A 23,584-nucleotide genomic window follows, 5' to 3' on the forward strand; every position below is an offset into this window, starting at 1 on the left:
AGATGCAAAATCATGGTAAGAAATTAAAGATCAACAAGATGAAGAAAGAAGAAGAACGATAATGATTTACAAACGCTATGATAATAAGTGTTTGCGTTTGTGAGAGAAAAAACTTGTTTTTCTTATGTTAATAATTGTCATTTGAGCTTAGTTAATGTTTTACATAAAGTAACATTGCATTGAGTGAATTAGAGGTGCACAAAAAATCCGAATATCTAATTTTGCGCAAAAAATATCTGAAACCGGATTTGGGAAAAACTGGTTTTCTTAAACCGGATCAGATATTTTAAAACCGAATAGTATAACCGGTTTGGGAAAAAATTGGACGACCGGTTTTTTTACCATATTAAAAACCGGTTTGAAAAAAACCGGATAAAAAACTGGTTTTTTATCTGAAACAAAATCCGGTCTGGGATTTAAAAAACTAGCCGTTAATATAACCGGTTTGGGGGAAAATTGGACGACCGATTTTTTTACCGGATTAAAAACCGGTTTTAAAAAAAAAACCGGTTTTTTTTCAAACCGAAACCGGTTACACCATCCGACCCTCCAAACCGGTTAGGATCTGAACCGATTTTCTTAAAATCCGATTTTTTTGGCTAGGTGAAAAAACCAGATCGGTTTTTATCTGATCCGGGTCGGATTTAAATCCAACTTTAGAGTGAATGAAAATTATCCAACTTGAGCTTGTGTTAATAATCTTTGAATCTTACTAAATCACTAAACTATGACCAAATTCAATAAAACAACATCCAACAATAAGAATAGATATGATTATATTTATGCACATTCTTTGTTCTTTTCTTCCTCGAGTGATTAACAAGCAACATGACATACAATTGGTGATTTAACATGAAGAATTAGGTTGGCAACTGCAAGTCTGAAACTAGCACTAGTTTTCATAGCAAACTTTAAACTAATAAGGCAACCATAAACTATACAATAAGATAGGAAATACCAACATAGAAATACCATCACTAGGCACATAAAATTAACGAAATAATTTGACCTAAAACGATAAATAAACGAAAATATTTGGGTTAGTGATTGATGTAATGTGTTACTAATTTGTAATATGGTTGTTTGCTAACTTAATCAATCATATAACAACTCTTGTAGAGTCCAAAACGTAAACACTTGGAGTATCACAACGTTTATAAACTATTGTCATTCTTGTTTTTTCTTCGTCTTGTTAATATTTAACTTCACACTATGATTCTGCATCGTCGCCTTCATTGTTGGTAACTACTTGTTTTTGTAGTGTTTTCCATCTTATTATTTTGAGACACAACCATTGCTTTGCTCTTATGCGCCACTTTTTGCCATGCATGGTTATATATCTCCAGCTTCTTCAATAGATTTTGAAGCTCTATTGTTTTGTTTTTTGCTTTTTGTATATCTTGGTATCTTTGATTAAGTAAAAAATAAATGCATTTGACTTCATTTGTTTTAACAACACCATAATTTGTCGTTTGTTGTTTTCTTGCAGTAACAATCTCATCCTAAAAAATGAAAATGAGAAAGTATATATAAAAAATGAAAAAGAAACGATTTTTAAATCTCTATTTTTTATTTTGCAAGAAAGGTGGTTCGAATATAGTGGATGTGGTGGGATATTTAGAAAAAAAAATGGAACTAAAAAGTTTATGGGGTAAATAAAATATAAAATCATTGTCCAATGATTTATTTGATATTTTAGCATTTAGGGGTAAAACTAAATATTAACCATTTTCTGACATTATCATGCCAACTTTTTAATGGAGACAAAGGCATAGTGACCAATTACAAATCGACAATGTTAGTGACCATTTTGTTACAAATCAATAACGTTAATAACCAATTTGTAACTTTAGAAACTTTAGTAGAAAAACAAAAACTTATTATAACATTATTTACCATTGGTATAATTTACCCTTTCAAAAATCCAACAAGAAGTTCAACTAGTAAATTTTTCATTTTCATTTTCATTTTTATTTTTTTGTTTAATTGATTTGAATTAAAAAAAATAGTAATAATAAAATTATAGAGAAAGAGTTGGAGGATTTGAGGCAAAAAGTGCAAAGATAGAGGGGACATTTCCCAGAAAAGAAGCTTAAAAGATTATACTCCACGGCCACGGATAAAAAGGTTCAATGAAATCTCCGAACTATTAAACACACAAGAACAAAAACTGTTGAAGAAAGCAGAACATCTAAACAGAAATAATATCATCCATAAAAAAAAAAAACTCGAATTTCTGCTAATTACATGATATTATCCTAAGGGACCTTTGTCCCACTGTAAATCAGTCTCTGAAATCCCAAACCACTTATAACTTCGCTTCCTGCGTGTTTTGGCCAATGCCGGTGCTAATGGAAGTAGCAGCCACGGTGTTGTCGATGAGGGAAATTCCAGGATCAGTCACATTAGTAGTCATTGTTCCTGGAATCTTAGATTCTTGATTTGTATGTTGTGCAGCTACAAACGCATTAATTTGTGAATCCGGGGCTGTTCTGGATTGATCTTGATTATGCTTCTTTTGCATTGCTTCTGATGATGAACCGATAGCCTTTGGTGAAGGAGCAGCAGTACTTTTGTGTTGATTTTGGAATGCCAAGTTACTTGCGGCATGAAGTTGCTGCAATCTGTAATCAGTTTCTGGGCGACGGCAGATCTTCTTCAGAGGTACAATTTCCTAAGAGATTGGATTAATGCTATTACAATGAATATAATCAAAGGTAGGACTTGAACAACGCAATAATGGAGTTAATAGCTACCTCTGACTGATCATGATCGTAGCGCACCAGAAATCTACAACGACAACCTCGTATGTCATGCCTCCGCCTTTGAGCATCGAGAACATAGGCATCAAAGTAGAGAGCCTGATCTTTGCCTTCCTGAAAAATTTGAAAGCATTTAGAAAATGAAATCTAAGAAAAGGTTTGATTAAGAGATATCTATATACACGCACAAATTTGCATGCCAGCATTGATCGGAAATTTTAAGCAGAAATCTACCTGAAAACACAGTACAAGATCCCCAGGAAGGACTGCAACACACTCAGATGCTTCACATGGGAGGGACCGTTGCCTGACATGCTTGCGAATGTTAACCCACTCATCCTCCTCTGGTCCAAAACCAGCAATCCGAACCTTTACTTCCTGCAGAAGACAACAAATATTTTGGAATTCTTTTCTTAGGCGGAAAATTACCGTTCTGCATAAACCATTAGAAAATTTATAAAAGTGAACCATCCGAAAGTGAAACGGAAAAAGAAAGTATCAAACTAATTTCAGGCAAAAAAATGAGATGAGGTAAACATAAAAAATAGGAAGAGAATAATCTAAGTTGATGATCTATGAACTCATGCAACAGTTAATCAATAGCACTGGCACGTGCAATGACGTCGAGCTAAAATATTATCGGATCACCTGTGTCCAGATATCTATGGGCCATAAAGGTAATAATAGAGAATGATCCAAGTTGGTAAAACACAAGAATTCCAAATCAAGTTAGTAAAACAAAAGAAATAAGAAGAGATAAATCAAGTTGGTAACTCATGCAACAGTGAATCAGTAACACAGGCATATGCATTGACATTGGGCTAAAACATTACCGGATCGCCTGTATCCAAATATCTATGGGCTACAAAGGTCGCAACATCATACCTGAAACAGGAAACTTAAAAGAATTAGGTTTACTGAAAATGTTCACTTATCAGGGAAACCAAAGTTTAGGAGACGAAGGGAAGCATTCTGATCAGAATCGCAAACTTACCATGCACCATCCCTTGAAGATTTAGCTTCAAACTCCATATGAGAATCTGACACGTGCCTTCCAGCTCCTGGAACTGAGTGCAGAGAACGAGGACTACTAATCAGGCTTGTGATAATAAATTAATAACACGAAGAAGATAATAAACACTGGGAGGCACAGAAGACTCAAAGTGAAAAAGAACTCGAGTTTCTTTTTGATCACTGATTGATTAGGCTTCTTAATCAACCTATAATTAAAGAAGAGGAAAAGATAACTAAAGTAGAAAGCACAATATCTTCTCTGCTTATTGTTTTGGGGGAGAGCAGGTTGGACAAGTTGAAGTAAGAAGAGGGACCTACTGTTCAATCTCTGGTCGGGATTTTAAACATTGCTCCTTAGTAACTCTTAATTTAGGAAAAGAAAGGAGGCCTTAAGATTTAAAATCGGAAATCCTTCTACCTGTAGAAGCAGACATTGGAGCCGTAATAAGAGAAGGCATGGGAGCAGCAACAGGCTGAGCCACATTTCTCATGGGATTGGAATCATCCCGATGCATAGATGTAATGTTTAACTTCCCGGGAAATGGAACTTTACTTGATTTTGCCCTTATTGCATAGCGCCTGTTCTGGAACCAATTCCATATCTATACAAAAGTTATCCAGATTAATGGGCTGAAAACAACTCCTCATTTGGGAGAAAAAAAAAAGAAACCAAGTTCTTACTTGCTTAAATTGCACAATAATCTTCCCTTTCCTATCTGCTGACTCACTACAACCAAAGAAATTTCCTAGCAGTTTCTTATAAGGAGGAAAGAACAAGACTTCATGCTACACAATGTTCTCGGGGAAATTAATGTATACCTGAACTTATCCGCAAGACTTAAAAGGATCTCTCGAGCAGGCATCTGATTATGGTGCTCTTGGAGAATTGTCTCCATCTCCGCAACCTTAATGTAGGGGTTATGTTACAAGCTCATTGTTAAAAGAATTAAAAAAATGGAAAAAAAAGATGCTAAAACGAAAAACCATACTACATTGTTTCACACACAGAACGATATTGTAATCATCTTTAGCAATAACCAAAGAAGCAGCTGATTGAAATCGGCTTTGCAACATAATCAAACACAGCCCATAGAGACAGAACCGACAAACAAATTCTAATCCATGATGTTATTAAAAGGGCTTACGCAATAAGCTCAGGAAAAAAAAAGCAAATTTGACTAAAATTACAACTTATTAATTTTAATACCGTGTTGAATTAAAGATTATTGGACTACACCCGATATAAGGTATCATCCGCAAGGTTTCATCTTTCGAAAAAAGGTGCTTTGATAGGACAAATTGACCCTTGCTTTACCAAATCACGGTCTAATCCTTGGCTAGTTGACATGGAATCGAGGTGGGATCGTTTTATAAAAGAGCCAGAGCAATGCATAAGATTATTTACTAAATATGCTAAAATTAGATAATAAAAAAAATTAAAATCTTGAAGAAGTCTAGGCACTAATAGCTTCGTTTAATTCCCAGAAATAAATAAAATTGGATTAACAATTCTTAACAATACCTAACATTACCATTAACGAAAGGCAAACCAAAAACTCAAAAAGCAAAGCAATCAAAGACAGTAAAATAGCAGAAAACCTAAATAAAAACCCAGAAACGAATTAAATTAAAAAGTTGGAATTTAATTGACCCATTTGAAATTCTAAACTAAAAATCCAGATTAGTACAACCAAACATCTCTACATGCAATAGAAGTAATTTCCTTGCAAAGAAAAGGGTACCTCAGTTTGGGTGAAACGGAAGGCGGGGCCGCCATTAATCGGAGGCCGACCCATCTATTCCCCCAGTCTACTGCGCGGGCTTTTTTTGTCTTGTATTTATTGAAAGATAAAAATTGGATTAATGCTTTGGGTTTGACCTACAACGTAACTATAAAGAGTTGAGTTGAGGGGCAAGTTTTTGTCGTTACCAAAGGTTTGGAATTTCTGAACGAACTCAATAAAATAAATGAGAAAGATATAAGCTTTATATATAATTCTTTGGTGGGTGGTTTCGACTTTCGACCCTAATTTTGTCGCCAAAGCAAGTGAAGTGAATCTCAGGATGACAACGGCGGGACATCCTAATCTTAATGATACTATAAAATAAATTAGATTCTGAATTTTAAAAATATTTATATTTAAAATTAAAAAATTATTTAGAAATTTAATCTGATTTTTATTTTTTATGTAATTTTTATCAAAATAAAAATAATCAAATAAAATATTAATTTATTCAATTTTTTAATATAGTAAAAACATTGACGTCATTAATATAAATGGATCTTATAAATATATGAATATTTAAATTTAATTAAATAATTTTAATTTTACCTGCCAGATTTATTATTTGTAATTCGAGTCTATGATATACAGGAGAATAAAATGCAACAAAATCAAAAAAATTTCATTGGTTAATATAAAGTCTGAATTAAAATCTGAACATCTTGTCTTGTCTTAATTTTTTTTGATCTGATAAATATAAGTTTTCACAAACTCCTTTATGGCAAGAACTCTGTGAATCCCTCTCTATGACCGTCTGGTGCTGTATCATCTGATTCTTCCAGTCCGGATTTATGGCAAGAACTCTGTGAATCCCTCTCTATGAAGGTGATCTTTCTGAGGATTCCGGAATATGAAGTCCGAGAATCATGTGACAAGCCACCATTACGATGCAGTTGGTGCATGGTCTTGGTTGATGTCGGACCTCAGTTTCTTTCTGGGCTTCCGTTTCTTCTGCTTTTCTTTGAGCCTTAATTGACCCTCAACACTTTTCTCCCATTCCTTTCGGCTTTTCGTGTAAAGCAGCATCGCAGCACGAGCATCGTCTACCTTCAAAATGAGAACATATATTAGCTAGGAGCTGCAGCATCTTAGATTTAGAGCAAACATATGGGAAGACAGTCCCATGTTTTCCCCTAAACACATTCAATTAACAAGCAAAGTCTAGCAAAACAAGTAGTATTTCCTGAACAACCCGAATATGTTTTAGAATAAGGCCATAATTCTATCAACAAGAGCTATGATTTATTTTATTTATGCTATCTGCATCTTCATGCATAATAGCTCTATAAATACAAAATAACCCCTTTCTACAAAATAACCCCTTTCTAATTAAGGTATCCACACTTCCACAGGATGGATCTTTCGAGAGGGCACTATCCAGCCCCAAATATTAATCCAAAGTAAACTACCCACTCTTGTGAGATGACCTACGAATAATACAACATAATAGATCCTGCTTCATTGACATGCTTTGGTCTTCAATAATGAAATACTAAAATGAACAAAATTACCAATCACAAGCCTTTGACTTTCAGCATCTCAGATTTGGATCAGTATCGCCAACAACATTCTAGTAAACAAGTTTAGAGCATAGCAGATCAATCAACCGATTTTATGCATAGTTTCAATGAAATTATTTCATGTTTTTTCAAGTGTTTGGAGAAAAAGAATATGATGAACATTTTACTTACAGGGCAGTGTTCGCCATTCTGGATCTCAACACCTAGAACCTCTGCTGCAAGATGCCGAAGTGCCTTTCTGCGTCCTACCCTGTTGCAATAACAAACCTTGTTATACAAAGGAACCATAGAAGCTGCTCGACAAACCCAATTGTAACGCAGACATCCAGGCCATAATAGGTAAGGGATGAAGGAGTAATACTTTAGAAAGGGTTGATACTCTGAGGTATCACGCAAGTCCTTCTTAGGATGGGTTAGTAGTAATGCCTGTTGAAAATAAGCCATCCAAATAAAAATCAGTCACTTTTCTACTTCCACAAAAACAAACCAAACAACAAAACAGATAAGGATAACCTTAAGGTCATTGTGCAAGGCATGACCCACGAGAATCCTTCCCTTGATTAACTCTGCCACTTTCTTCTGAACAACCCGAAAATCCTTTGCTGCAGAAGAGAAAATGCATTACGTCCAAAAAATCCTCCCCAACGCAATCAAACCTTCCCGCACAACACTTGAGCAAATGTTTTCAAACTTTATACTATTATTTTTTTATCATGTATTTTGATTCAGAGAAAATTACCTCTTTTCATATGAAGTTTATGTTTTACAGGGAACTTTACTTGAAATGATAATGGATATAATAATACAAAAGGAGAACAACCTCACAAAGTATTGGAAAAACAGATATGCATAAAATTGAGACAATGGCTTTTTAAATGCTCCAAGTTTCAGAGCATTCGGTTAACTAGGAAAACATATTAAAGCCAACCTTTCTTCAAGTCTCGAGGCCGAATGCCACTAATATGTGTGCGGAAGTCAACGACACGTTCTACAGGCCGCACAAACTCATCATATATGACATTTCTCCATTTATTTACCTGTCATGAACTGAAATACTAAGTAATCAATGACATTAAAAAGATTACTATGTCAAACTCAAAATCTAGTTAAATGGTAATGCTTAAATTAAATCAAAATAGAATCTAATTTTTCCTGCATATAAATTACAACTGTATCTTATTTACAAACAAAATATGACAGTTGGAAATTTAAGAACGTGCGAAGGTAACATATTACAAATGCTGAAATGCAATTGCCCCTTAACATGAGAGCATTTACACTGCATCAGATTTCTTAAAAGTGTAAGAATAACAATTCCAAAATAAGAAGGGGAAAAATAGATATTTATTTTATATATTTGTCTATCTCATGTAGAATTCCGACCATGGGTAATGTAAGATCATAAAACGTGAACGGTAAGAATCAAAGATCTAAGGAGAACCAAATTACCAGAGTAACTCGTCCAAGAGCACTCTTGTTCCCCTGACCAACACCAACCATTTCACAATCCATAGCTAGTACGTCTGTCACACTGTAATAATATTGATGAGTCATTCAAAGTGGTACATATGTGCGGAGACAGATACAAAGATAAAAGACCCCATCACAACAACTCAAATGAATGAAGAATGGAACTTCTAGCAGTGTTCTATTGTACATCAAAATCACATTTTCACACCATAGAATAGCCTTACTATCCCAGCCGTTAAAGTTAGTGCAACACCTCTGATCCTTAACAAAACTAAAATATATGAACCAAAACGACATTCTTCTACCTCCTTGCTTGATACCTTAGAAAATAGATCATAAGAGAGGGGATAACATCAAATTCTTCACTTCTCAATATTTGACCGTTAAACAACAGATATGTAGCCAAAAAGAAAGCATGCATATAGGCCAACAAAAGTTCAAAAAATGTTTGCATGTTTTGTAGATAAGCTGAACCACTCGAAATCACTGGGAAATTCGTGTTAGAGTTGATCCATATTTACAATTGTTTAACTAAACATTATACTTGACCAATCCCATTGCTTTCTTTCCCGTTCAAATAATCTCTATAATCATGTTAAACAGAAAAATTCATGGTAAATTGGTACAATTGCAGATGCTATAAAACAATAAAGTACCATAAACAAGATGAAACTTCACAACGGTTTGATTGATTTTTGAAGCATCGGATAACAAGTAAAGCACCTGGAATCATCATTTGTTGGGATTAAAGAACTAGGCTTAGCATCATCAGGGTCTGAATTTGGTTTTTCCTTACGCTTTCCTATAAACAAAACAATCCCACGCAATGTTTAAAAAACAAAAACTGACACAAAAAGAATCAATATTTAAATTTTCTCAACTTGAACAAAAAAAACACATTTTATTTCTTTTTCTCCAAACCAGTACAAAATAAACAAAAATTGCTAGTAGTTTACCTAATATAGAGTTTGGGGTTTCAGATTGTAGGTTATTGGAATGCCTTGAAGGCTTAGCAGAGGATTTCAGCTTCTGCAAGTGAATCAAAGACAAAGGATTTTGTAAAAACTTTTCCAAAAAAATAAATAAAAAGATAAAGATAAATATTAGAAAAAAATTACTTTTTGGAGTTGAACCCAGTTTGGGTTAAGCTGAAAGTGCTTTGGATTTTTCTTCGCTTCACTGCTCATCTGCTGCTGCTGCTGCTGCTGCTCTAGGCTTTAGTCAAATTCAGGGACGTGAAGGAATTGAAGTAACCTAACTACGCTTCAGTATATAAAATTCGACGTCGTTTTAGAACTTAATGTCCCGGGTTTAAGACATAAAAAGAAGGGGTTATGCCTTATTTATTTATTTAAATTTGAGCTCATAACAAATTTTAGGGAAAAATATTTAGTGGGTGTTTGGATGGGAGAATGTGGGATTTTTATGGGAATGAAATTCACATTCTCCCGTTTGGTTAGTCCGGGAATCTCATTTTTGGTAATGTAAGATTATTAATAGTGAATTTTTTGGGGTATATTACCGGGAATGTCATTACCTCCCTTTCCTTAGGTATTGTTAGATTACCGACGTTTTGGACTAAAATGTCCTTAATTTTTTTCAAAAATATACTTCTTCTGTAATTGAATAATAAAAATTCTAAGAAGGTTAAATTACAAATTTATCCTTAAATTATTTTAGATTTACAAAAAAGTCTATTATTAAAATTTTATATGAAATTCAGGGGTTAAAATAAAATTTTTACCCTTTCATTAAATATTTTTATATTTTACATTTTGTAAAAAAGTATATAAATTTTATGAATTCAAATTTTTTAAAGAAAATATATAAATATTTTTCAACTTGTTAAAAAAACAAATATATAATAAGGACAATTTGGTCAAATATACATTCTAATAATCTTTTATTCCTTTAACCAAATACGAAAATCTTACATTCCTGCTAAGCCAACCAAACACAAAATACAACATTCTCAGTAATCATATTCCTTGGTAATTTTACATTCTCACTAATAATCTTACATTCTGTTAACCAAACTAACCATTAAGAGAATTTTTATAATAGTAAAATTTTACATGAATCTATTTTTCTAATCTAATTTCGATGAAATCTGCAAAACTTTCGAGATAATGTTCTGAAAGAAATTAATTCACGAGCTAATGCACTCCCAAGATTAATTGCTCAAATATGGTGAAATTCACAGTGTTGGCCGTAGGTCGCCATGCACTCCGGGCGACCTTGTAGGTCGCCATGCACTCCGGGCGACCTACCCTTGCTCAAACAGAGAGAATGAACGTGTTGCATGGCACATGCACGTCCCAACACATAGGTCGCCATTCCCTCGCATAGCTCGCTCGATTGCCATCGGATGACCTCGCATAGCTCGGTCGGATGGCCTCGGTCGGATGGCCTCGGATGGCCTCGGATGCTCTCGGATGGCCTCGGTCGGATGACCTCGGATGCCCAGTGTGTTGGGACGTGCATGGCACATGCAATCTCTTGTAGCTCGCCGGGAAGACATGGCGACCTAGTAGGTCGCCCGGAAGGCATAACGACCTACATCCAACACTGTGGATTTCACCTTATTTGAGCAATTAATATTGGGAGTGCTTTATCTCGTAAATTAATTTTTTCCAGAACATTATCTCGAAAGTTTTGCAGATGAAATCATGCTGGAAATAATTCCACAACTTATATTATTATTTAAAATAATATTTCAATAATCAATAAACATATATTTTATAATATCTTTAATTAACAGTATTTCAATCTAAATCTACATTTTTAAAAAAATACTGTATACCATATTTTATCAAATGATTAAAATTTATACGTAAAAAATACAATATAAGTTAAATATATTGAATTAGTATTATAAATTAATTAATATTTTATTAAATAGTAATTTGTGTTTAAAATTTCATATTTTTTTTAAAAAAATTCTAAACAAAATTTGTATTCAAATTAAAAAGTAAAGGCATCAAAACTTATAAAATGATTTAAATGTAATTATAATATAAAATAATATTCCTTCCAAAATTACAATATAAATAAAAAAAAATCCCCTGTCAGTTGCGGACACACTCCTTCAGCTCCTTTTCTTTTCTGTTTGCAATCAGAAACACGGGAAAAAGAAAAAAAATGGGAAGAGGAAAATTCAAGGGCAAACCCACCGGCCACCGCCATTTCTCAACTCCGGAAGAACTCCGTATTAACATTCTCTCTCTTTTCAATTTCTACGCATTTATCTTGTTTTTTTTTTCAATTGGCATGCATGTCATTCCAAGTATTTGTATGCACTTTTCTAGTATAAGATCTATATCAATCTTTCAACTGCCGCATCAGTAGCTCTAGCGTATATTTTTTTAATATAATCCGTTTTCTGTGTGAAATTTAGATGCTACATAGAGAAAATAGAGAGCTGTGTTTAGAGGCAAAAATACTAAATATGTTCTAATTTTTTGGTAATTTTTTTTTGTAAGTTTTATTATTGATCTTACTGTGTTTTTCTTTTAGTGTTTTAATGGTAGGTACTGGTAGATCAGCTAGGCCCCGTACTTTTAGGAAGGTCAGATTTTTATGCTAGATTTTAACATAATCTATTTGCTCATGGTTGTAAAATTTGAGGAATTATTTGTTTGGTGGAATTAGCTTTTGATCATTAATATTTTATGGTATGTTGGTAACTTATTCGTTGTTATCATGTATTTTTGCTATATATTGCTTGAAAAGAGATTTTTAATCTTGATATCGGTTCCTGTGAAGAAGGTAATACTTCTTACATTACTTTTGACAACCCAAAGTTGACGCTTCTTTGAATTTGGCAAGTTATGTGCCTTCTATTTTCGCATGTAGGATGAACGACAACTTGAATGCTGTAAATTTCATGGATTTTGGTTGTTTGGGTTGTTTTAAATCAGGTTCTTACATCATCATTTAGATTTTACTGTAAGAGAAAGTCTAGAATTGGAATCTATGTGTTAACTGTTAAGACGTCTATTTTACATTTTGTATTGGTTAGAGATTTTGAATTTGGCATATAGAAAAGAATGCATAATGTTTGATTGCAATCGAGTATCAGTTAAGTTTGTTGATGTCCCCCACCTTCTTTTTTATTCTTCAAAATCAGTTCTCTCGAGTGTTCAAATGGAAAATTTATTTTATTTAGTAAATATCTGCTTTGCTATGGTTCTTTCTCTCTTCCCTTATGAATGTGATTGCTTTCTTTTTTTGTATTTTAATTCACTTGTTAAATAAGATGACATCTTTCATTCTAGGAAGAAGCTGAAGTGGAGGAAGAAGTAGAACAAGAAGAGTCTGAAGAGGAAATAGAAGAAGAGCCTGAGGTAATTATTTTGTGCACTTCTTTCATCTAATGATAATGATATTAGTTCCATTTGCATTAAGTACCTTTTATTCTTCATGTTATTGGTGTTATTATTGGCAGAAACGGAAAGGGGCCCAAGGGCTTATTCAGATTGAGAATCCAAATTTAGGTAAATCAAAGAATGTCAAAGCTAAAGATATTGATGTAAGTTGTATGAGTACTCTGCTGCATTAAGTCTATATTACTCTTATAAACTGATGTGTGGCTTGTAACTGAATTGAGTATTGAGATTTTATCTTCCAGATGGGGAAAGCTACTGAACTATCAAGGCTTGAAAGGTTTGTAATTCTCTTTGTTCCTCAAATCTGACTGATCAATGCTTTATCATTTGCATCTCGGCCATTTTTATTACTTAATAATTTTACCGGTTTTAACCAAACAACATTTTCTTAAGTGTTAGCTTATCTGTTATGCCTTGCAAAATATATATTCTCATGTTCATTTATAGTTAACATTTCTCTTTGTTGTTCCAGTTTTAATCTGATGAAGCATTGTAACACTTTCATCTTTGTCCAATCTAGAATTAATTCAAGGAGTGTATTGTTTAGTTGAGTTTTTCTGGTAACATTGAGGGTGAAAAGGTGATAAGCTTAGGGCATTGAATATTTGAATTTGATTCTTTCTTGGCAAGAGAAAGAACTACTACTAACGAAATTCCATTGTAGATATGCTACATGCCTAAATCCTTCTCGGTATCTCTACCAACTGTGAGGATAGATATTTGTTGCTTAAAGTTGAAATTATGTACCATACACCTTTAACTACAGACTATAGTTTCTATATAAACTTACTGAATTATAACATCAACAGTGTAAAAGTGTCTTGATGTATTTAATCAGAGACCATAACCTCAGCTTTTTAACTAAATAATCAACGCTACTCTAGGCTTTCCTTAGAGTTCCTTGTTACCTTTTTGCTGTGGATGCCTATCTCATTATGTTTAACTCAAATCTTAACATCCTTTGAGACAAAATATTTATAGACAGTACTAATTGGAAATGGTCAGGGTATGATAAAATGCTTTGCCTTGTCATTTTGGCATGTAATGAGATACAAACCTTTTTATTAATTTCATTGAAAATGTTGTCCTTGTGCTTCAAATTATTTTGCTCTTGCTCATGAATATCCATCTTTTGAAGCTATATCTCCTACTTATCATGAAAAAATTGTTAGCAATGGTGAATGATATACTAAAAAATGTAATCCTATATTTGAACTGTTTATTTCCTTTAGATTAGCTAAGACTGTGTGCTTATCTATTTTTACTGCAGAGAGGGGATAGAAAATCAAAAAGCACATGAACTGTATATGAAGCTGCAGGAACAAGGGAAAACTGAGCAATCAAGAAAAGATTTAGGTAACCAGTGGACAACTACATGATTCACAGTACTTATCTCCCTTAATCAAATTTATACTGTACTGAAAACTAAATTGAGTGTTTATTAAGTTTCCAAGGACTTCCGATAGCCCTGTCAAATATCATTATAATTCAATTGAACATGGCTTTTTCTAACCTCTCCATGAGACTTTTTTGGTTGTCTGGGAATAATTGAAGATGTATTGCTAAGGTTGAAATTATGTTCATTGACATGGTGCTAAAGAAGGGAGATGAAAATAATGATATTAACTCATCTCCTTTTTGAGTCACTATAGTGAGTGATAATGCATGACGAGTGTAAAATAATCCTCCATTAAGTGATGCAAATGATGATGTGATTTTTGTAAACATTGGTTGAAGATCATTGTCCATGTACCTAAATGGTTACAGAGGTGCATTCAGGAGTTGACGAAAGACTGTTATTTAATTGAAGAGGAGAGAATTCATGTGAAATGTGAGGTTTGTCTACGAGGTTGTACACATATAGGATCTTTTCCCACTTTCTTTTCTGTTTGAACTGGTTTCTCTGCCATGAGTGTTTTATTCTGATGTAGACTATTATATTCTTTAATGATGATGGAAAATTGCATCAAATAAAGTAATTGAAGATGGAAAGTACCTTGTCTGTTAGGTGTCAGAACTGCTTTTATTTTTCTTGCCATTTAAGTCTTTTGTGGAATGGAGGTATTGAGAAGAATGTTGGTTTTTATGTATGAATACAACTGAGTTGGTTTCTTCTATTCCATACGAGTTTGTTAGATTAATCTTGATACAGCTGATCTGGTTTCTTCTATTCTGTATGAGTTCGTTGGTATCATGTTTCTCCATTGGCTGTTTACATTATTTTATTTGATTGTTTTATTGAAATTGAATTAATTACTATCGCAGAGCGCTTAGCCATGATTAGGCAATAAAGGGCAGAGGCTGCTAAGAAGAGAGAAGAAGAGAGGGCTGGTATGGTTTTGTATTATATTGCATCGCTTTTGCACCTCTATTTCAAGTTTCTTTACTGGTTAGTTAAGTATTGGTGCCAAACACCCATGTCCTATACATATTTGCAATTTCTATTGAAGCTGATTTTAATTCTATTTGTTCTTGCAGCAAAAGAACAAAAGAAAGTTGAAGCCCGCAAATAAATAGGTTTAGGAAACATAATGATTATGATCGGTTTAGCATCAGCTCTCTTTATACTAAAAATTTTATCCCATTAAAAGAAAAATACAAACTTATAGACACTATAAATTTCCTAAACTTGATTTCAACTTCTTATCTGCTTTTGGATCTTCTCAAACTGCATGCTGATTGTTCATGTTTCTTAGTGAGGATACTCTGTTACGCTGAGCTTAGAACACATGCTGGCCGATTCAAACTATCAAATATCTTTCTAACCAGTTTTAGCAAGCCCTTTATTTGTGTTTCTTTGCATAGATGTCGGTCGGTGGCATAGTCACCTCAGTGATTGGCTGAGTAGGGATTAGCTATTCTATCATGGCTCGTGGGCTAGAGTAGTTCTTGTTCACCCCATTGTACAAAACTCACACTGAGATTACTAGTGGCTAGGGTTTGGTGTTGGTAGTTTGGGGATTCAAATAAGGTTATAGTAGGTAAAGTTTGGATCTAGGCATGGTTTTCAGAACCGGACCGGTTAGCGAACCGGCCATGCTACCGGTTCACTGGTTCAACCGATCGAACCGGTCCGACCGGTCGGAAGAACCGGACGATGTCATAATTATTTAACAAATTAAATAAAAATACCAAAAATATTTAATAAAAAATAATTTTTTATATCACAAGTCATATTCAAAGCAAGTCATAACATATATAAATTAAAAACCATAAAATCAAGTGAAAAAAATGATTCAAATTAACTACAACATAATATTTAAGGTAAAACATATTAAATAATAAATATAATTATATAACTATAATTAAAAAATAAATTTGGAGCTAAAAAAATCATAACAAAATGATATTGTTTGGTTTAATTTTTTTTTAAACAATCCCATATGGCTAAAAAACATAGAAGAGCATCCCAAAAGTCTAAATAGTAAAAATATGAGAACAAAACAATCTTATATTGCTAAGAAACATAGAAGAGCATCACAACTAACTTCTATAAATAATAGAGGTAATTTGGCATTCAAAATCATGGAGCCTTTTAGTGAGCATTAAGTGAATTATTTTTTCACTTCAATCAAGCTCGAATTTTAGGCTTCAATTGAGTTTCTAATTTTTTTTTAGTTCAAGCCTTTTTGAGTTCAAGTTTCAATATTATATTTCGAGTTCGAGTTGAACTTGATAATTTTTAACTTGTGAGTTTGAGTGGAGTTGAGCTTACTTTTAAAGTTTTCAAGTTCGAGTCGAGCTCAGCAATACTCGAGTTCGACTTGGCTCGTTTAACAAACGACGTTTGGTTTAATTTTTTTTAAAAAAAACAAAATTTTCGGTTTTTTTCGGTTTTCAGCCGGTCCGGTTCGAACGGTTCAGCAATTCTGGTCGGTTCACTAGTAGCGGTTCAATCGGTTTAGATTGAATCGGACTAGACAACGGTTCCCGGTTGAATCGATCGATCCGGTTTTCAAAACAGAGGATCTAGGTTTTGTGGCCGAGTTAGGCTAAATCTTGATTAGGCAAAAGTTTCGGAATGGAATGAAAAAAGAAACTTGATTGACAAACATGCTGAATTCGAGTACAGGTAAAGCTTACGTGCATGTTTGTATGTGTGTACGTAAAGAAAGAAAGAAAGGGTTTGCGAAGAAGTATCTTAAAGCTCCACTCATCCATGAGGTTTCTTGGGGCGGTTGGTTTAGTTTTTAATAATAATAATAACGAGATGCTTACTACCGATTCAAATCATTTTGGTTATCAAATTTTAAAATGGTTTTTAGAAGTGTTTTCACTCATATAAAATTAAATGAAAAATCGATTTCAGTTTATCTTGAATTTTGTAATTTTTCTCAAGTTGTGAATAGAATATTTGAACTGAAAATCGAATTAAAACAAATGATTGGGATTCATGCAGCAAAGTTAAATTCAATAATAAAATCAAATAGTACTGTTGGAATTGTTAACAATAGGTGGTTAAAAGTTCTTAGTTAACATATTTCCTCTCGTTTAGGTTGTGAATTCAATATTTATTGAGAGTAAAATTATTTTTTCCTTCTTCGTAGATAAAAAATAATAACAATGATATTACGAGAAGGAATTCGTAGCAAATGAGTAACCATAGTTCATAACAACATTCAAAATTATTTAAGTGATGAATGAAATGTTAGTTTCCAAAGGGATAATATTGATTGTTCCTTAATTCCAAGGGCGTGGGCAAGGGGAGCCTTGCCTCGTTAATTATATATTTAATTATTAATTAATATAGAAAAAATATATTTTTTAAAAAAATTATTAGATTCCCCTTATTAAAAAAATTATATTTATATAAAATAAAAATGTTTTAATGTAATAAATTTTTAATTCAGTCTCTACATAATTACTTGCCAAACTTAAAAAAGATCAAATACAACATATTAAAGTGACCTAAATTGTTAAGGAAAGTGATGTTCTATATGAAAATCTTGAATTTGAACAGTTATGTCTATGTTTTTTGTGTTTTATTAATTATTAAAAATGATTTAAGCAAATATTGTTTTGTAATCGATTATTAAAATAATTTGAGTATTTGTTAAAGGAAAAGAAAGGAATATATGAAGTAGAATAAACATATTAGAGGAAGATGAAGACGATGGCAATGATGTAGCCCCTTCAAAATCAGACAAAAACCAGCAGAATAATTCAATATTTAACAAAATAATCATAGACAGACTACTAAAGAATCTGTATATAAATTCATTAATTTCTTTTTTTTTCCAATCATATATTATATCTTAAATAATAACTTTAATTTCTGGTATAACCACATGTATCTAATTTATTGATCGACTAATCCGGATCGGGTACTCTAGAGGTCTCCCAATCCAGTATGCTCCATTCATAATTGTTAGGATTCAAACCCCTGATTTTGTTTAAGGGATCTAATATCTCATCTTACTAAATCAATTAATTGTTGATAATATCTTTATTTTTTTATTTAATAAATATATAAATAATAAAAGTATTTTTATCTATTATTTGAAAAAATAGTACTTTAATTTTCTTTAATTATATTGACATTTGATTAATTTATAATAATAATTTAATAAAAAGTTTTATAATACTAATAATATAAATAATCATTAACTTTTAATTTATTTAAAATAAAAATATCAAATTCTTTTAAATTGAATTTTTTAAAGTTATCAGCAATTGTGTTTAGATATTAGCTTTGTGTATTTTCTTGCCATAGAAGTAGTCTTAAAAAAATTAATAAAAATGTCTTAAAGTATAAAATCTTTAAAAAAAACTCTTTGTAATATAATTTGATATGTTTAACTTGCACGACACTAAAAAATTATTTGTGTTTATAAATCATACAATAATTAAAGAAAACATAATACTTAAATTATATTTAATTAAAATAATATAATTACACAATTTAATAGAATTACCATTAAAAATTATATAAAAATATTTACAAATTTTTATAATAAATTAGACATGTCATTCATTGAATCTTTAATCTAATACGACGTGTATACTAGTGAATTATGATTTAGATATGTTATAGATATTATACTTAAATTAAATTTAAGACTTCATCATTTTGAAATTTGAATTCAAGTAACTTTAATAGTTAGAGAGAATAATATTAATTTTAGAAATATTGAGTTTGAATAATTTCATCTATAAATATATTATTAATAATTACGAAGGATTATGAATAAAAGTTATCTTATATTATTAAACAAATTATTGTTTTGTTTTTATTTTATATTCCCAATTTATATTTTAGTTAAACTCGACAATAATTTATCTAAAATTAAATGAAAAGGAAAAAGAAAGAAAGGAGCCTGTTGATAAAAGTAGAGATGTCATCGTCATCTTGTCCCCGCTGGCGCTTCCTCTCATTTCTCTGTCTTTTAAATATTTTCTCTTTTTTTATGTTTTGTGCTTAACAATATTTTCTCAGATCTCTCAATCTCTCCTTCTATTTCTTTCTTAATTTCGCTTCTATACGGTTAGTTTTTTATTTATTGCTTCTCCAAGATTTTTTTACATTGCGTTAATTTTGATTAATGCACGAAAAAGTAACGAAAGTTTTTTTTTTTTATGTTTGATTTGGGTTTTTGATTTTGATCCAGAATTTTCTGTTTCTGGGCTGTGATTTTGCTCATATGATTGTAAGGTACGGCAAAGAAAGAAAGAAAAAACCATCTTTTTTTTCCTTGTTCTGTTTAATTTGAATTTGCATGTTGTTAAAAAATTTTGATTTTTAATTGCTCGATAAATAATGCGCATTTAACAATTCCACAAGTTTATGTGAAATTAGATTTTTTTTTAAATCCTGCTTTGGGTTTATTCGAAGTTATAACCAAAGAAGGAGCTTGGCCGGATAACTTGTGGGATGCTCTTTAGGATTGGAAATATTACGATAAAAAAGTTGAAATATATTTTTAGAAGATTAATAGATAGTTATGATATCATCTTATCAACAACTTTAATTTAGTTATACAAGAAGGTAAAATACTGGAAATTTCTCCACTCTAGAGTTTGATACATGTGATTCTGTTGATTGAAAGCTTTTGATTTTAGGTTGCTATTTTAATTGCCTAATTTGATAGTTAATATTTTCTTCCTATTCTTTTAGGGGAAAATTTAAGGTTATATATATATATATATGTGTGTGTGTGTGTGTGTGTGTTTGTTGATGTGAGGAAGTATCTATGGGATGATTTGTATGTTGAATTTTTCAGAATTGGGTAGATATGTCAAAAATCACAAGGGCTTTTGTTTTAAGGATATGCTTGCTTCTACAGAACTTAATCTATTTGAGCTCCATTTTAGTAATGGAAAAATTTGTTCTTCATCTTGGCAATCCATTTTAGGATGGTTATATTACAGCACAATGATTAGTATACTTTTTAGGATCCCTGCATTGGTCCTGGATACTATGTCAAGTTTTTTTTTTTTTTTGATTTGCCAGTGCTGCAATTTAAAAAGTGCGTTTGTTAAATGTTCTTTGTATGTTTGCTTCTTTTCCATTTGTAGAAGGAAATGATTTATGTTTCTAGTGAAATTGATGCGTATTATAAATTCCATACAAACAGATGAGAGAGTTTGATAAGCAAGTAATACTTTGCATGTCATGTATCTCAGCTATTAAGATGGGTAAAGAAGATACTTGTCCTGTTTTTTGATTTAGGTTGAACTTGTTCTAAATTTTATGTTTCTAGTGAAACACGAGCGTATTATAAACTCCAAATAAATAGATGAGAAAGTTTGATGAACAAGTAATATTTTGCATGTCACGTGTTTCATCTTTTTAGATGGATAAAGAAGATGCTTGTCTGGATTTGGATTAGGTCTAGTATGCGCTAAAGTTGCATTTCATTGTTTCGGATTTAGGTTGAGTATGTGCTAAAGTTTCATTTCATTGTTTTTGGATCTACGTTGAGTATGCGCTAAAGTCTCATTTCATTGTTTTTAGGATTTAGGTTGAGTATGCTAAATTTTTTTTTCAGACTTCGAACCAGTGATGGTTTGTAGCAATATTTTATTGGAATTTGGAACACCATGGGTCAAAGAAATATGCTATGCCCTAGCCAGATGATAGATTTAGAAATGGATCAGCAAGACCAGGGATATCCCCATCAGGAGCCCTGCATCTTTTTGGGTGGAAGACCTAATTATCCTCCACCTGATATGCGGATGAGAGTCACAGCTTCAGGGAGAACAACCACTCTTGATACTCATCCCTTATCGGAGCATTATGACAATGGTATGTTCTATGGGATTCCGCAGTATCCCGGTGTTCAGCATCATAATCATTCCCCTAATCTTGATCTTGGTATTGGAAGTGCGTCCAACTATTACATTCCCTATGTGGCTAACCCTTCGTCAAGTACTCCTGTAAATCATGCACACACAGACCAGATGCCATCTTCGAGCAACTATTGCCTGCTAGGAGTTTCAGCAGATGAATATGCTAGGGGTTGCCACTTCATGGATAATGTTAGAGGCTCATATAAGAGAAAGAATTCTGAAGGAATCCTGGGAAATTTTCAGCATTTTAATGCTTCCTCAAGCTCTAGTTCCGCAGGTACACCATTAAATGCTAGACATCCTGATGGAGTTAGCACAATGGATGTAGCAACCTTCACCTTTCCTCAGTATAGGGGGAATGGCCCTCCACCAATTAGAGAACCTGGATCCCAAAGAAGTGTTAGGAACAGACTAGGGGCAACTGCTGTGGATCCTGTTTTGATGCATAGTGTTAACCATGTTTTCCAAGGAAATTACATCGGTCAACCTTTTCAGCCAACAATAACAGATGGAGGTGCCCCAGCTTGGACTCAGGTTCCTGGGGTTCCTCATATACATGGTAGTTTCTGCATTCCTCTGTTCTTTCCTAGATTGTTTAAGGAATTTCAATTTTAAAATAAGTTGCTTTTTAAAGATATATTTCTTTTACTGAAAACAGCTTCCATGTAAATGAGTTGATGGAGGAATCTGTTTTGCCGTGAAATTGATTGCTGTGGACTCTTCACTGTCTTATGTTTGTGCAGGTAGCAATGTGGCTGCAACTATGGAGACTAGTCTTAGAAGTTCCGCAAACTTTTCTCAATCTTCTCCCCTTGATGTTCGGAACCATAACTTCCATCACCCTGCACCGCCTATTGAAGGAGTAAGAGGTCACAACATTAACATTCATCCACAAGTAGCAGCAGTTCCTCATTGCTTCCCTGCAAGTTACGCTTCACCAGGTGCCATGAATCCTTCACATTATGGTTGGGAGGTGGGGCGTAGGCATTTGGGACCAATGCCTCCTACCGGCTTTAGGATATATCATTCTCGCCGAGAGAATGGTATTGTAGCTGAGACATCTGTGAGACACCGCAATCTTCCTCACTTGAGAGTTCTTCCACCAGATGTTAGTAAAAATCATTTCTGCAATGTTATATATCTGTTAATTTTCTGTTTGTTGCTCCATTTTCTTTCCTGAAATCAGGAAAATGAAATACATATGCAACTGTTTTTTTTTTTTTTTGTTAAATTTCTGTTTGTAGATATGGTGATATCTTTTAATTGATTTGGTGCAGGGAGTTGCTGTACTGGAGCTCCCAGAATATTATGAAGTAGGAAACTTTGTCGATCATCACAGAGATATGCGCTTGGATATAGAAGACATGTCTTATGAGGTAAGTTCATATATTATGTTCTGATTTGTGGTTTAACTTTATTTTTACCGACTGATCATTGAGAAATTCTCCAAATGATCACAGGAACTGTTGGCTCTGGGCGAGCGGATTGGGAACGTGAATACTGGTTTGTCCGAGGAAATCATTACAAGTAAATTGAAAACAAGAACTTATTCAACATTTGCTACAAATATTAATCTGGAAGAAGCAGCACCCATCGACCAGGAACCTGATTCTTGCATTATTTGCCAGGTAATGAAGAGTGCTTAGAGCTAGCATTATTCTTTATCTACAAGCTTGAACTCTCCACATCTCTTTCTTTGTTCAAGTTTGAAGCAGACATCTTCATTGGATGAATTGTATATGTTATTTTCCTTCAACTTTTTTGCAGGAGGATTACAAGATCGAAGAGAAAATCGGAACTCTCAATTGTGGACACAACTATCATGCAGATTGCTTGAAGAAGTGGCTGTTAGTGAAGAACGTATGCCCCATCTGCAAATCCGAGGCGTTAACCACGGGGTCCAAGAATGTATAATGGACGTGACACAATCAAGGAAAAGTAATAAACTACATAAAGTGATTGATGTTGATAAAATCAAAATCTGGGAAAGCTCTACTAGATGTTTCTAGATTGATATTTGGTCAAGTATTTTGTACATGAACTTGCAGATATCTAACAGACAGTCAATCCATATTTGTTGGCTTTGTAGTTATCAAACAATTGTACAGACTCACATTATGCAGTTTCATGCTGTAACGTTAACTTATGATATGATGTGCTTCTCCCAACTCTCTTTAACTTTTCTATAATATTTTGTTCAATGTGTTACATTTCCACCCAATATCTTTAACCTTCATATTTTATAAAATACTTTTCGAAATCTTTGTATAGTGTATATACAAATTCATTCCATTATGCATGCATGACCTAGTATGTAAATAACATTCCAATTTGTATAATATTTATAGCATTCACTT

The 23,584-nt window shown here is 32.8% G+C and overlaps 4 protein-coding genes across 7 annotated transcripts; 2 read left to right on the forward strand and 2 right to left on the reverse strand.

Moving 5' to 3' along the window:
* Positions 1 to 2,173: 2,173 nt before the first annotated feature.
* Positions 2,174 to 5,806, reverse strand: LOC120129189 (protein SAWADEE HOMEODOMAIN HOMOLOG 2-like). 2 transcript variants are annotated; one of them, XM_039146764.1, is made up of 9 exons: positions 5,519 to 5,806; positions 4,596 to 4,681; positions 4,458 to 4,503; positions 4,195 to 4,378; positions 3,757 to 3,829; positions 3,596 to 3,647; positions 2,997 to 3,140; positions 2,757 to 2,876; positions 2,174 to 2,674 (listed from the first exon to the last, which is right to left on the reverse strand). In XM_039146764.1, the coding sequence occupies exons 1-9, from the start codon at positions 5,570 to 5,572 to the stop codon at positions 2,309 to 2,311; spliced, it is 1,125 nt and encodes a 374-aa protein (XP_039002695.1). In that variant the 5' UTR covers positions 5,573 to 5,806; the 3' UTR covers positions 2,174 to 2,308. The 2 variants fall into 2 exon arrangements, with proteins under 2 accessions (XP_039002695.1, XP_039002696.1); XM_039146765.1 differs by lacking the exon at positions 5,519 to 5,806 and adding an exon at positions 4,984 to 5,278.
* A 388-nt stretch (positions 5,807 to 6,194) lies between these two features.
* Positions 6,195 to 9,835, reverse strand: LOC120129079 (RNA exonuclease 4-like). 3 transcript variants are annotated; one of them, XM_039146676.1, is made up of 9 exons: positions 9,669 to 9,835; positions 9,507 to 9,579; positions 9,274 to 9,352; positions 8,530 to 8,611; positions 8,009 to 8,117; positions 7,594 to 7,682; positions 7,442 to 7,506; positions 7,252 to 7,330; positions 6,195 to 6,603 (listed from the first exon to the last, which is right to left on the reverse strand). In XM_039146676.1, the coding sequence occupies exons 1-9, from the start codon at positions 9,735 to 9,737 to the stop codon at positions 6,529 to 6,531; spliced, it is 720 nt and encodes a 239-aa protein (XP_039002607.1). In that variant the 5' UTR covers positions 9,738 to 9,835; the 3' UTR covers positions 6,195 to 6,528. The 3 variants fall into 3 exon arrangements, with proteins under 3 accessions (XP_039002607.1, XP_039002606.1, XP_039002608.1); XM_039146675.1 differs by having other exon boundaries at positions 6,200 to 6,607; XM_039146677.1 differs by lacking the exon at positions 9,669 to 9,835 and having other exon boundaries at positions 6,202 to 6,607; positions 9,207 to 9,352.
* A 1,776-nt stretch (positions 9,836 to 11,611) lies between these two features.
* LOC120129202 (28 kDa heat- and acid-stable phosphoprotein-like) lies at positions 11,612 to 15,650 on the forward strand. Its single transcript, XM_039146775.1, has 8 exons — positions 11,612 to 11,758; positions 12,081 to 12,118; positions 12,828 to 12,896; positions 12,998 to 13,081; positions 13,181 to 13,215; positions 14,209 to 14,294; positions 15,204 to 15,269; positions 15,417 to 15,650. The coding sequence occupies exons 1-7, from the start codon at positions 11,692 to 11,694 to the stop codon at positions 15,227 to 15,229; spliced, it is 405 nt and encodes a 134-aa protein (XP_039002706.1). The 5' UTR covers positions 11,612 to 11,691; the 3' UTR covers positions 15,230 to 15,269; positions 15,417 to 15,650.
* Positions 15,651 to 19,298: 3,648 nt separating this feature from the next.
* LOC120129201 (probable E3 ubiquitin-protein ligase ZFP1) lies at positions 19,299 to 23,394 on the forward strand. The gene is made up of 7 exons (XM_039146774.1): positions 19,299 to 19,422; positions 19,547 to 19,590; positions 20,927 to 21,786; positions 21,971 to 22,335; positions 22,505 to 22,603; positions 22,688 to 22,855; positions 22,995 to 23,394. Exons 3-7 carry the CDS (start codon positions 20,979 to 20,981, stop codon positions 23,139 to 23,141), a joined length of 1,587 nt encoding a protein of 528 aa, XP_039002705.1. The 5' UTR covers positions 19,299 to 19,422; positions 19,547 to 19,590; positions 20,927 to 20,978; the 3' UTR covers positions 23,142 to 23,394.
* The last annotated feature ends 190 nt before the right edge of the window (positions 23,395 to 23,584 follow it).

Source organism: Hibiscus syriacus, unplaced genomic scaffold (genome assembly GCF_006381635.1).
Source record: "Hibiscus syriacus cultivar Baekdansim isolate YM2019G1 unplaced genomic scaffold, ASM638163v2 tig00110483_pilon, whole genome shotgun sequence".
Taxonomy (NCBI): Eukaryota; Viridiplantae; Streptophyta; class Magnoliopsida; order Malvales; family Malvaceae; genus Hibiscus; species Hibiscus syriacus.